Source organism: Trematomus bernacchii, unplaced genomic scaffold, assembly GCF_902827165.1.
Source record: "Trematomus bernacchii unplaced genomic scaffold, fTreBer1.1, whole genome shotgun sequence".
Classification (NCBI taxonomy): Eukaryota; Metazoa; Chordata; class Actinopteri; order Perciformes; family Nototheniidae; genus Trematomus; species Trematomus bernacchii.
Genome location: NW_022987720.1, coordinates 15381184 through 15394721, shown reverse-complemented (window position 1 = coordinate 15394721; position 13538 = coordinate 15381184). Strand labels below are relative to the sequence as shown.

Sequence of the window (13538 nt, the reverse complement as noted above, 5' to 3'; positions counted from 1 at the left end):
TGTCCATTGATGGGCACTGGCTACAAATAAATGCTATATACAAATCTAGCCAAATAAATGTATCCAAGTATATGATTAAGCTTTATTGATGTATCACAACTATTACTAATTCATCACTAAAACGGATCCTCCGAATTTGAAACTTCAAGAAAGACCAAAAACACCATGATGATTTAATATATTATGGTTTATTACTCATCACAAATGTCATTATCATCATCAATTAAATACATCAGTTGTAGATCTGAAGGAATGAATTCAATTAGCTATGATTTTATTTCACTTCCGCCACAGAGTGACCATGTAAACTTAAAAACACAAAAGACAGAACGGCATGGGGAGAAAAAAACAGCTGAAACGCTTTCTTAAAATATTTTCATCAGTTTGGGTAGTCATTCCTAATCAACTACAATCAAGAATGACGATTTCATGATCAATGCAGAAATGTAGAAAGGACCTGATAGAAATGTATTTCTTGGTTCGTCATTCATATTGCGGCGCCAAGTGCTGATTTCCACGAGTTAGCGAGACTACTCATTGGATCATCACGGCATCTCGAGCCCTCTGAAACAGTTTTCATCAAAACATGAGCTGCGATGACGTATTGCTCAGAAAATATTGAAGTCCATGAGCATGAAAATGTGCTCAGAAATACCTACCGAGACATAATTCATGTTTCCCCATGGCACCAAACTGATCATCCGGATCAGAGGTGAAGTCAGTGCTGCTGTCACACACACACACCATCAGCATCATGATGGAGCGTGGTTTGCATAGATGTGTTCAGGTTATCCTCACTAACACTACACTAATCTATAATGCACTGGCATCAAAACATAAGAGGGAGAGTGTGTTCTAATTATATATTTCAATGACAGCCATGTGAAGACCTGAAATAAGTGAAAAACAATGAATATGCAGGACAAGTTGGCTACAATTACACGAAAGTCCCTCTAATCCTCAACTACAAAAACAGTACAGTTAAAGAGCATCAATGTTTTTTGCCATCAAATGGTTTTTACACTCACTACCTGACACTATTCACCGTATACTGATAGGGGTCAGTGCAGTTTAATGTATGCATAAATATGTTACAGTACAGAACACTGAGTGTAAATAGGTTAGGGAGTTAGCCCATAAGTTATCATGAATGTTACAACACAATTTGGTGAGAAAGACACACTTAAGATCTCCAATTAAAGAACTATTCAAAGCTCATAAATCACCTCTTAGTAAATTATACAGTACGATTAAGACCTTCAGCTCCCAAAGAATCTGCCTGAATAACTCCTCTCACCGTTTGTTCTGTCTGAGGCCCATTTTCCACTCAAGTCTTTTTAATACTGCACTTCAGTAAACAGGAGACTCGTGAACCTTCAGTTGACCAAACCAAGTGACGGTAAACTTAAATAATCGCAAAGACATGCATCGAGTTTGTTGTATAAAAGCAGAGGACTTAGCGTGCAAAAAAAAGGGAAAGAAATAAAAATAATTAAACACTTAAATTATCCCCTGCAAATAGAAGTGTAGTCGGGCATCGTTCCAGTCAACCAGGTGTCTCTTACTCGCATAGAAAAATAGTCAGATCAAAAATAATAATAATAATAATTCATAATATACTATTTGATTAAATTAACCACTTTGTACATAAATACATAAGAGCCCGAAGGTCAAAGGTCAGAGGTTCATGCTACATTGGCACACCTGGCACCTCCAGTCCAGTGGCTTCCTATATCGAGGCGCAGTTTCTAACTCTGAAACCGCCCCGGAGACTTCTACTAACGGAGTGGTCGACTTCAGTGGTACTTTGTGACAAAATCACAAGTGCAAAAATCCTCCTTCATTCTTTAAGATACTTGAAATCACATTCTAATGGGTTAGTGAACTTAAGTTCCCACCCATGCTTGAAATGTGGCTAGATGAAATATGTAGGACTTTGTTCGTCAAAAGCAGAGATAATACTAACTTTGATGGACATGTACTCTGCAGGACTCGTGCATGGTCGCTGCTGGGTATTGAATGTTGTCACGCAACCAGTTTATCAATAAAGTTGCGCCCCGCTTTTTGCAGAAAACTACCTAGGACACAAGAAAATGCTATTGAAATAAAAGAAATGAAATGCTCCCTATGTGTACTTTTGTCAGAGACAAAACACACACAAATCACAAAAAAACACCACGTCAAGGTGTTTGGTTGTATTCTTAATTTCTCCCTCTTCTTTCTCTCCATTTCCTCCTTCTACTGTAAGAAGAATTTGGGGAGGACCAATCAGGAATGAGTGGTCTTCAGAGAAAAGAAGCAGCTAGAGAGAGATTGAAAACCGGGAAGCCACACACAGAACAGTAACACATCTCACTACACTACTAAGGCACACACTCACTCACAACATTTAACATGACAATAAATACATCCTCAACAACATTACTAGCATTTCTGCCTTCAGTGCCGGTTTGTGACCAATGGTTTCTTTTTGTCACATCCAGATAAACCTGTCTACAGGTGAGACACGAAGGGCATGTAGACTGCTAACAGGATCCTATGTACTGTAGGTAGACTTATTATTTACATACTCTATGGCACCAAAACCATTTCTGCAATCCTTCAACAATCCATCGAGTCCATTTGTATCCAACCACTGCCACCTATCTGATTAAAAGAATATAAACGACAAAGAATACAAAACTAAAAGAGATAAAAGACTTATCTGGGTTTCAGTCCATGCTCCAGTTGAAAAAGGAAATGTATCCCATTGTACTAAAACAAGAGAAGCATTGAGCGAGGGGCTAGAAACCCCTGAGGTGCTTTAAAAACCATGATCCAGTTTTTCCCGCCATAGTCCTGGGACTACATGAAGTCTTTGAAATGATGCGTTTTACAGGAAGCCATCCCATTTTTCTTTTTATGAATCACTCTTTCTGTTTCCGGGGGTCTTTGTTCATCGGACCTGTTTATTTGTTTCGCGTCTCTTTTCATTATCCAAGAATGACGTGGCGGAAAACTAGGCCTCTCTTGCTGCTGCGCCTCCGTTTCTGTCCTCAGCCTCTCCTCCCCCTTTGTCTTTTTTCTTCCCCCCTTTCTTCTTCTCTTTTTCTAGCCTCTCTTTCTCCTTCCTCAACCTCTCTTTGTCAGCCTTTTCCTTTTCCTTCCTTTCCTTCATTTTTTTCTTGTCGTCTTCTTTTTCCTTCTTCTTGTCATCTTTGCTCTTCTTCTTGACCTCTTCCTCTCCATTTGTGGCATCAGACGCTGGCGACGCTTCCTTGTTTGAGTCTTGAATGAGCGTCAGAGTGGAGTTGTTAGCAGTGGGAGAGGGGAGAGTAGGAGTGATTTGCTCAGAGACGATCTTAGGGGCGGGGCATAGGGTGTTGGGGGGTGGTGCTGTGCTTTGTGTCGGGGCTGAAGCAGCAGGCTGCTCGTGTGCTGGGGGGTCTTCTGGGGCCAGAGCCGGCCCCTGTGATGAGCCTTCTGCACCCCTCACTAAGGGGCTCCGGACTTGGGGTGCCGGAGCCCTCTGACCGGCCCCTGGAGGAATAGGCGGTTTGTGGCTGGGGCCTCGTTCAGGGCTCGATGTTACTACAGGTCGAGAGTCCACTCCTGACGGCCCCGAGAAGGAGCCCTTCTTGGCTTGGGAGTGAAAAGGAGCCTTGGACCTGCGGAAGCCCGGGAGAGAGAGGAGGCTGGAGGAGGCCCTGAGGGGGCCCGGGGGGGGGATCTGGCTCCCCAGGAAAGAGAAGCTGCCGCCCGAGCTAATGGAGGCGGCGCGGCGTTTGTGCTCGTAGAGGGCCCTCGTACCGTGGAGGCGGCGGGCCGGCTGGTGGGTCAGCTCCCCCCTCGACTCCCTCCACTTCCTCACCTGGATGTTGCTCTCCCTCTCTATGAGGGACTCCGTCACCGGGAGGATTATAATCTGGTTAGAACAGACAAGAAGAGACCAAGGTTACTGTTGTAAAATAAATCTGAATCTAAAACTGAAATAAGCAGTGAAAATATTGTTAGTAACCTAAAACTAAATAAAATGTATTTAAAAAAGAAGAAAATATTGCCAGGTTTAAAACAAAATATACTCTTATTAAAATAACTAACATTCCTTCACTTTTAGTTTTTTTGGTTATTATATATCACTACCAAAATTAGGGGACATCATTCATTTCTGTCAACTCTCCTGACATCTACAGTTGTAGAAATATATATGTATATATAGCTACATACTGAGACATCATACCTGGCTCTAACAAAAACAAACTATATACATAACAACTCAAATGTAACAGTCCTAAAAAGTGGAAACTAAACTAAAACTAGTGACTAGATGCTGAAAACCAAATTAAACTAAACCAAAATAAAATGGAAAAGCTATTTTAACCTTGGACGAGACGGGGTAGATATAAATACTCGACTGGGTACTACAGGACTTCGTGACTCAGAACTCGTGTTTCTGAGTAAAAACAGACGCACATTTCTCTTCATAGTCTGTGAGGCTGAGAGAAAGAGACCCACCTCCTGTACCAATATCTCCTCTCTGATGGCGTCAGGTGCGATGTTTCTGAGACGCTCCATAGTTTCATACATGCCCTGTAGTTCTCGAAGTTTATCCACAGAGCCCAGCATCTGTTTCAGCAGAACCAAGCCCACACGAAACACTATCTTCACCCCTACAAACAGAGATGTATGTCAGGATTTGGTCAAACTACAGAGCAAAAATGCAGTAAAAGAAGCTGAGTTACACAAGCAGGGTTTCTATTAATTTACATTTCACATAAAAACCACATGCACTCTAAAAACCTTTTGCAGCTCGATAGCAGTGTTGTAATCGATTTATAGCCATTTGATTCTATTACTCAAATGTAACAACGTAAACTAAGACAGGAAGTAGCATAAGTTCTAGCCTACAGTCTGTATGGATATGAATAGTACCTTCACAGAAGAACATATCCCACACACGCAGTACACTGGCCCATGGTAACGTGCGTGAGAAGATGCACATGAACCACTCAGTCATGTAGAGAATCGGGTCGATCTTGAACTTCTTGAGATGACGGTACGCCATCGGACACGTACGTCTCAACAGGGAGAAGAAGATCTCACCATCCAGCTGAATCGCTTCCTAAAAACACAGAGGTGATAAGTCAGTAAAGATGAGAGAGCTGACACAAAGAGCTGACGGAGAGTTCAGATCATCTCTCACCAGTCCAGCGCTGTAGTAGCCAGGGAGGTACTTCTCACATATCTGGACCAGGCACCAAAAAGCTTGCTGTGAACAGAAACAAAAGTAAAAAGAGACAAGACTTTGAAGTTATTCATGAATAGGTATACGTTACCTTTTTGTTGGTGAAATGGAAGTTATCACTATATTTACATTAACATTTTTTTTTTACAGAGGAGTACAGACGACCAATAGAGAGCTTGAATCACATGGTGCAATGACCTGAAGCTCAACATCAGCTAGAACAGTGTGGGGTAACCTTCTGGGTAGAAATATAAACACTTTCATCATTTGACAATGTGTGTTAGATTTTGTCATAATAAGCATTTTGAGTTATCGCAAAAAACATGTTTTCACAGTGACCTCAACGTTTGACCACTACATTATAGTTCATCTTTGTGGATGTTTGTGTAATTATGAAACAAATTCCCTCTCGCTGTTCCTAAGATAATATATTATATTATATAGGGGAGCCTAACTGAAAAAAAATTCGCCTCTGGCCAAGGTTAATGGCACAAATATAGAGCCTTTCCATCCTTCTGTTGAATAGAAAGTGTGATAACACTTTGAGTAGATACAGTCACACTGTGTTTGCTGCTACCAGGCATTAACTATAGCAATGGTCACAGTGTCGTTCGAAAATAACACACACTGTTAGTCGAGTATCACTAGATAAGAACAAAACCCCCTCAACCCATCGACTTATACCCCATTTATACAAGGGACTGAATGAAGTCAAATTTCAAACTGTCAGAATAATGACGTGTATGGTCACCTTGCTGTAAAAAGGTCGGCCAAGCAAAGCCACTGTAACTCGAGTCCGGTCTGAATCATACTCTTCATGTATGCAGGACACCTTGTCCATTTTTTTAAAGTCAGTTTAGTGAAGTGGCAGCAGTGTTAACAGCCTGCTGCCTGCTACTATTTTTAACTAGTTCTTTGTTTCGCTTTCTCACAAGGCTTCTCTTTTTGTTATGCAACAGTGAGGAAAACAGAACGAGTTTACATCTTAACAAAAACCTACCATGATGTCATCTAAAGAAAAAACATAGAAAACCTTTATGCAACTAAAGCATTTGTCCTGTTGTCATTAAATTATCGTTCTCAGCAAGGACAGCTATTTGCTACATCAGCATTTTACATCTATTTATTTAGGCTTGCTTTTGTCCTCACTATTGAGTATCTGGTGCTCCTTTTAAATGCAGCTTTGATTGTGTTTCAAGTTGTTATGAGTGTGTTCAAATGTGTCATGGCTTCCTTTTTTGTTAAGTAATCTCAATCTGACTGTTCAGTCATCGTTACAGAATTTAACCTGACTATATTAACATGCACAACATTTGAGTGGAATATGAATGTGCATGGAAACATAGTCACTCTTCTCCTTCCCCACCTAAAGACACTGTGCACCCCCCTGACTCAGCAGCCCCTTACCTCAGCAGGCATATGCATGAGCAGCACTGCAGCCACTGGAGCCTGAGCCTGGCAGTAGCCCTCCTCAGGTCGGTAGATGGTGTACGCCTTCAGGATCCGGAACAGGTCCTGTTGCCTGCACAATCAGACAACAGAGTTATCCATTGGCCACATTTTTTTTTTGGCAAAGTTTGCAATGTATAAAAGAACAAACTTGAAGGGATAATGTGCCGTTACATGTCACTTATCATACACAAAGAGTTTATTTGCAAATACAGATACAAAAGGTATTCTTGCAAGTGTTTGTCTGATTGATTGATCCTTCCTGAGAGACCACAAAGATAATAGATCATGTTATGAAACGTATTCTCATAAATAACAAGGAGAACAGAGGGATAGACTTACTATTAGACTGACTCCATTCTCAATGTTTCAAATGTGTTTTGCTTTTATCTAAAGCACTTTAAAAACCTGTGTCTTGAATGGTCCTTTCCAAATCAAATCCTGATTATTATAATGAAGAATATTTACATGGAGTTCGCAATGGGTGCGTGCAGCACATTTTTAGTTGATTGTGATTTATAAAAAGGGAGAACTACGTAGGACATGCGCACTCTGAAAACAGTGTACCTTCAGGCCCAATCCCAAACCACGCCCTACCCCTACACACTACCACTACCCCTACGTTTGTGCGTTTGCGCGGAGGGTCCGCCACATTAAGTGCTCTTCCAAACCAACGAGTGTGGAGAGGTGTGGAGGGGGAGTGGGTTATCAAGCCCTCAAACAGCGAGTCTGCATCGGTGCTGACTTGAGACTGGTCTCTACCTGACCGGAGTCACGCTGTGTGTGTCCATCAGGAAACACGCTGTTTACAAACAGTTCCAGCAAACATCCACTGATAAACTGCGATGTTAACAACCTCATGATAACCTCATATATTTTTAACTTAGGATCATACCTGTGTTTAGTCTAGAAAAAGGTAAATGTGTGCATTTTATTATAAAGTTGTGTATATTTACAGACTGTTGCAAAAACTAAGAAGCTTGTAAAAATCAGGTTTAAAACTAAAAGAGCTTTACAAAAAAGTAACACAATTAAAGATGTTTGCAGTTTTATTTTAGTTATTAATTTTTATTTTTTGTCCAAGAGATGCTGATTTGAAACCGTTGTTACACACAGTTACGGCATTTCCTGTTTCTGCCGGAGAGAGGGGAGTTTGTCCGCTGTATTTACTCCCTCCATCTGACAGGAGGGAGCTTCATTGAGCTGCGAGTATCACTCCACGGACTCACGGACTCACGGAGGGGGTAGTGTGTAGGGGTAGTGTGTAGGGCGTGGTTTGGGATTGGGCCTAAGCCTGCTAATGGCTACATTTGAATTTTAAGTTTGTGATTAGTGTGTACATTTTACTTTGTCAATCATTTATGTTTACTGTGATGTAAATCAGACAGTATGTTTTTTTTACCCGTGTCCACCACGAGCAGCAAACATCTCGTGGAAGGGAAACTGTCTGTGGAGATCCTTCTCTATGATGTCCAGCCATTTAGCTTCTCCTGGCTCTCTCTCCAGCTCCTGCAATTTAAAAAAACATTCAATACAAGATTACCAAAACAATCTCATTTACTCATGGAGTCTGTTTTCAGATTGCCTATCCAATTGGATAAGACTGCAACACCCTGTATGAGACCACGTTTAAGAGTATTTTACAGGCAAAACAACAATACTAAACAGACAGACTGCTTCGGACACCCCCCCCCACCCCCAACCACACACACACCAACCAACGTGGACCAAAGGCAGGCAGGATTACCGCTCCTGATAAGAGGCTTACAGTTCACCAGGTCTGCGCCTGCGCCCCTTTAGCACCCCTGAAGCTCACATTGGCCTACTCAGCTCCCCACTTTGAGACTTTTTATCTTCTAAACCAGGATGAAAATAAAATAACAAAAATAAAGGAGAGTTGATTTGAGAAACAAGGGATTCAAATATAGGTTCATATTTCCATGTGTGGCTGACTTGCTACTAAAGCATTTTCAGATCTATGAGAGGCTTAAAAAGGAGGAACATTACCAAATGCATGATGGATTTACGTTGCTAACACAGCGGCACAGACTGTAAAGTCACAGCCACACAAACAGCATGCAGGTCTATGTGGACGATTTTCAGTGTGAGTGATTAAGACATAAAGTTTGCAATTTGTAACACATGCAAATCCAAAGTAAACCATAGAGAAACCTTAAAAACAAGGTTTAACAAAAATATGGTATAAATTAAATGTTATAAAGTCAATGTTTTATATGAATGTACCGATTACATTTTTATTTTCCATGCAAGAAACGTTGCAAAAATGTCTGTATGCTTTCATTGGCAGTTCTACAAGCTAGGAAATGGAAGTTGAATGTCATCTATGAACTGTACCGACGACTGTGTGAATATATGAGAGCATCTTAGAGTTCATGCATTTTGTTTTATCCTTTATCCTCCGTGTTGAATGTAAAAGTTAAAATAACAACATGGTCACAGTGATACCTCGAATTTCCCAGGGTTGGCGTCCAGGAGCTCTTGGCTGTTGGACAGAAGCTGCCAGGCTTTGGATCTGAGAGAAGAGGGAATCCCCTTCCTGCAGCGCAGCTTCACCTTTAACACACACACAAAGACACTGTATCAGCTCTGGCGTTATGTATAACCAAACCAATTATGTATAAAACATATCCAAAGACGAGGGTTGTACCGAATGTTTTCAAATGAAACTTAAAATGTCTGTCAACTTACTGATGTTATCGAACTAAAGAAAAAAGAAAATCCACAATTTGAAAGGCTCAATGCCAACAAAAAAATGATTGAAGCAGAACGTGAATTTGGGAAGATATAACTATCCATCTATTTTCATTCAGTTCAATTGGACTTTTGGACCCTTTGTAAATGTCTGGATCACACAAGTCAGAAACAGCCTTCTCACTGAAATCTTATTCTACAAATAGTGTTAAACATTATAGTGTCAGTGTAACCTAATCTTTTCCTGCAACTTCAGGAAATACCAGGTTTTAAATGAAAGAACAGACATGAAAAAAAACACACTAAGAAAACAGGGTGCACATCATTTCAATATCGATTGATAATTTAAATGTCACCGTTACGAACAAAGCTTTAAAGTATTTTTGTTACAGCGCTACAAGGCTGACATGCATACCTTCTGGAAGCGATGTTTGACCCATTTGTCCCAGTGGTAAAACATATCCAGCCATTTTACTTCCCGCTGTCTGGCAACTTCAACTCGAACATCCTTTTCACTAGAATAGTGAGTAATACAAAAATGACCTCATTATTGACAGAATTAGGACATAGTCATTTTCCTTGCACACTCCTAAATATTGCACTCTGAAACATTAACTTTGATCTAATGACACATACAAAATACCACAATCTTTTACATACATCTGTACAACATTCAGATACATAGCTCAGATATAGAACATCCTTTACATTGTACAGAATGCACTGCCACTACTGATGGTGAATCAATATATTTTCAATTATTCAACAGCGGAAGAGCAATTAGCTTGAGAGAAAAAGTAGAAGCAAATGGGACAGAAAAGAGGAAGAGAGCAGATGGGCGTGAGAGGCGTGAGGCGACACCACAGAGACACACAGTCAGTACATATTGAGTCACTGAAATGCTCTCAGCATTATCTGAGTCAGGCCAATGAGAGATAAAGGACGGACAGATATGTTTAGAGCAGCAGAGAAGGAGAGGAAGACAGGAAAGGGGCAGAGAAGAGAGGAAATCTCTTTGGGGCAGATGGAGGACAGTTAATAAGATGTTCGGCAAAGTGACAGATTGAAAGGAAGATAGGCAGGATTTACATTTATCTGTGCAAAGCAATTATTTGGTCATAATCGAATAATATCTTGCATTGCAAAAAGTGAACTTTCTGCATCATGGCTAAAACAATTCCTCAAGAAACTAAGCAAAAGTCTTGACTATTGTTTCATGATTTAATTAATAAGTATCAACTCTGAATTCAAAGACATCAGCACAGTTTAATCAGTTAAAATGATTGCTTTCTTAGGTGAAGCCCATAAGACGAGACATTTTGAGTAAATATTATATTTTTTTTCTCTTTGTTATATTTCTTTCTAAACACATTTTTATTTGTATTTCTTATCAGTTTACTTGATTCATTGATGGAATAATGTATTAAATACTTGATTATTGAATATAATTGATAAAGTTAAAAGAAGAGAGGTGTCTCTCTTTCCCCTCAGCCATGCATCTTTATTTCTAAATATCTCAGACCTATCTGTGATCAATACTTTGTATATAAACAGGAGTTTAATGCTTACCCGCTTTCACTGTACTGATTTCCGCCTAGGAATCCATATTTATCAGTGCGTCTGACAGACATGCCGTTGACCTCAGAGTCTGAGCCCACAGAGCTGCCGTCCTCTCCCAGTCCAGATAGAGACTCCAACGTCCCTGACATGATGCTGGCTGACTCCAGGTAGCTCATGCTGTCAAGGGCCGGCCGGGGCTTGGGCAGCGGGAAGGGAGAATCTGGCTCCAGTATCAGTGGGACACTAGGGCTGGGGGGTTCGGCTCTGGTGGGGGTGCTTGGCAGTTCTGCTTTAGTTGCTTCACTGGGAGTTGCAGGCTTTGGGGAGAGAGGAGGAGGAGGAGGAGGCAGACTTTGAGGGATTTCTTCTTGTTGAAGTGGCTGAGGTTTCTCCTCTACGGCTGCCGTGCTGTCGATGGATGCTGCAGCAGCAGGCGTGGCATTAGAAGCTGCAGCGATCTGGGGTTGGCTCGCTGTAAATGTACCATCATCCACGACAGGATTTGGATTGTGGGTGACATGCACATTGGGGTAGAGATTAGGACCAGGATTAAGATCAGGAGAGGGTGATGCCTGTGGCCCTTCACTTGGAGCTGATGGCTCGCTCGGCGGAGCTGATGATGGCTCGCTCGGCGGAGCTGATGATGGCTCGCTCGGCGGAGCTGATGATGGCTCGCTCGGCGGAGCTGATGATGGCTCGCTCGGCGGTGCCGGGGTCGCTGTTTCAGTATTCAAGCGTTCTGCAGCTGGTGGGTCACTTGTCTCCTGCTTCATAACATCAGCTACAGTCTCTGCATCTTTCCCTGGTGATTCCTCTCTCTGTGGAGAAGCCTCATGTACCAATAACGAGAGGGGGGTGTCAGCAGTGAGTTTTGTAGGACTCAAGGGTGGGTGGGGGGTCAAGGGTGAACCCCCTGACTGAGCTGCAGGAGTGTTTCCAGTCAAAGCTTTGTCATTGTAGAGGGAAGACATGGGTGAGGGCTTCTGCATGGCAGACTCTGGAACAGGGTGGTTGATAGCCTGTTGTGCTGATGAGGATGGAGGGATGGATGGAGCTACATGAGGATCCCCCAATGCGGGGGGTGATGGGGATAGCGTGGAGAGTTCGGCCATGGTTCCGCTCTGATCTCTCCTTTACAAACGAAAAAGAAGATGATGGAGCTTAGCTTTATTTTTTGCCAAATAACAACTGTGTGTTACGTCATGACTCTTGCCATTAGTTCAATAAAATAAACGCAGCTCTGATCATGTATATATGTTGTTGTTGTTTTTTTACAGTGTATAGAGACGCAAATATTCTCAGCAACAATTCATGAATGTGGCAACATTTAAGCTCAAAGTTTATCACAAAAGATGACCAAATGTTTATGAAATTCAGATATGCCATTTTCTGTAATGCATAAGCAGAAAGTTCCTCTTCTTACATTTGAATCAGAGAATTGGATTGGAGAAGCAGCTACAGAACTTAAGTTTGAAACAATAGATTTTTTGGGAGACAGCATATAACATAAACAATCTTTATAACTTTAAATCCCCTTTCAGCCTTAACTTCTGTACGTGTAACTTCACCTGTGGTATTTATTTGTTGTTACTGAAAAAAGGTTTCCATGAATACATGTTTCAAGTTGCTACATTTCATGTTTTGCTGCACAGAAGAGGATATCAGACATTTAAATGATAGCATAGCATACAAAAGCAACTTATTTTTCAAGAGAGAACATATAACCCCGGTTAAGCACCTTGATTTAGTCAGTCAAGAGCGACAGGAAACCATTACTGTAGAAATAAAGGTTTAATCAACCGATGTAACAGTGCACTGGCATTTAACTAACGTTGTCAACAAAGCATTCCGACAACCATAGTTATCCGGTATTCTGCTGATGAGGCAGGTTGCTGTCTGTAGTTCCAGACACTATATCAGTTTCATGCTAGCAGCTAATTTGTTGTCATATCCTCCCCTGAGGCCTCCCTCGGAGCGACTCAACTTTCCGATTCAGCACACAGGAGCAATGGTTTACTAATAGCTAATAGTCAACACCCTCCCTCCTTCCCCGCCAGGCCCTGGCCGAACAGCGTCCTCGGCCTTGTCCACCCCGCTGCCCTGGTCAACTTCAGCTCCGCTAGTCAACTCACCCAACACCGGCGTGTCACTGTGATCCGTCCGCCTGGACAGCCAGGGGGTTCCTATCCGTTAGTTCCCCCCGCCACAGCTCCGGTCCCGCAACCTGCCCCGTGAAATGAAAACACGAAAAACCAAAGGGGCAGGAGCCGCGGCACGGGGCGAGGACCTGGAAGAACAAACGTCCTGCAATCGGCGAGCTAGCTGGCTAAGTTAGCAGCTAGCTTAGTTTAGCAATATGTAGTATTAGCATTAGCGCCGATAGTGTTTCAGTTAGCATAAATAGCTAGCTGAGTGTTTCGGTTACCTCGGTTAGACACGCACTCTTTTTGCGACCATTCTCTCTTAATTCAAATAACCATTCTAAGTTATAGTGTTCATTCTGAAACAAAAGGGAATTTCTTTGTTAAATGTATCCAAGCACAGCGGCAGGGCTACATCCAACACCAGCCTGCATTTCCTACTGACAGCTACG

At 41.8% G+C, this 13538-nt stretch overlaps 1 protein-coding gene across 2 annotated transcripts; it reads right to left on the bottom strand.

Annotated features, from left to right (window-relative positions):
* Positions 1–168: 168 nt before the first annotated feature.
* LOC117492625 (TBC1 domain family member 10B-like) lies at positions 169–13538 on the bottom strand. Of its 2 annotated transcripts, XR_004556873.1 has the most exons (11): positions 13078–13538; positions 10955–12076; positions 9801–9900; positions 9140–9247; positions 8076–8182; positions 6632–6746; positions 5183–5248; positions 4912–5101; positions 4495–4649; positions 660–3904; positions 169–564 (listed from the first exon to the last, which is right to left on the bottom strand). XR_004556873.1 is itself a non-coding variant. In XM_034142992.1 (10 exons), exons 2-10 carry the CDS (start codon positions 12055–12057, stop codon positions 2999–3001), a joined length of 2850 nt encoding a protein of 949 aa, XP_033998883.1. In that variant the 5' UTR covers positions 12058–12076; positions 13078–13538; the 3' UTR covers positions 169–2998. The 2 variants fall into 2 exon arrangements, 1 of the variants encoding a protein (XP_033998883.1); XM_034142992.1 differs by having other exon boundaries at positions 169–3904.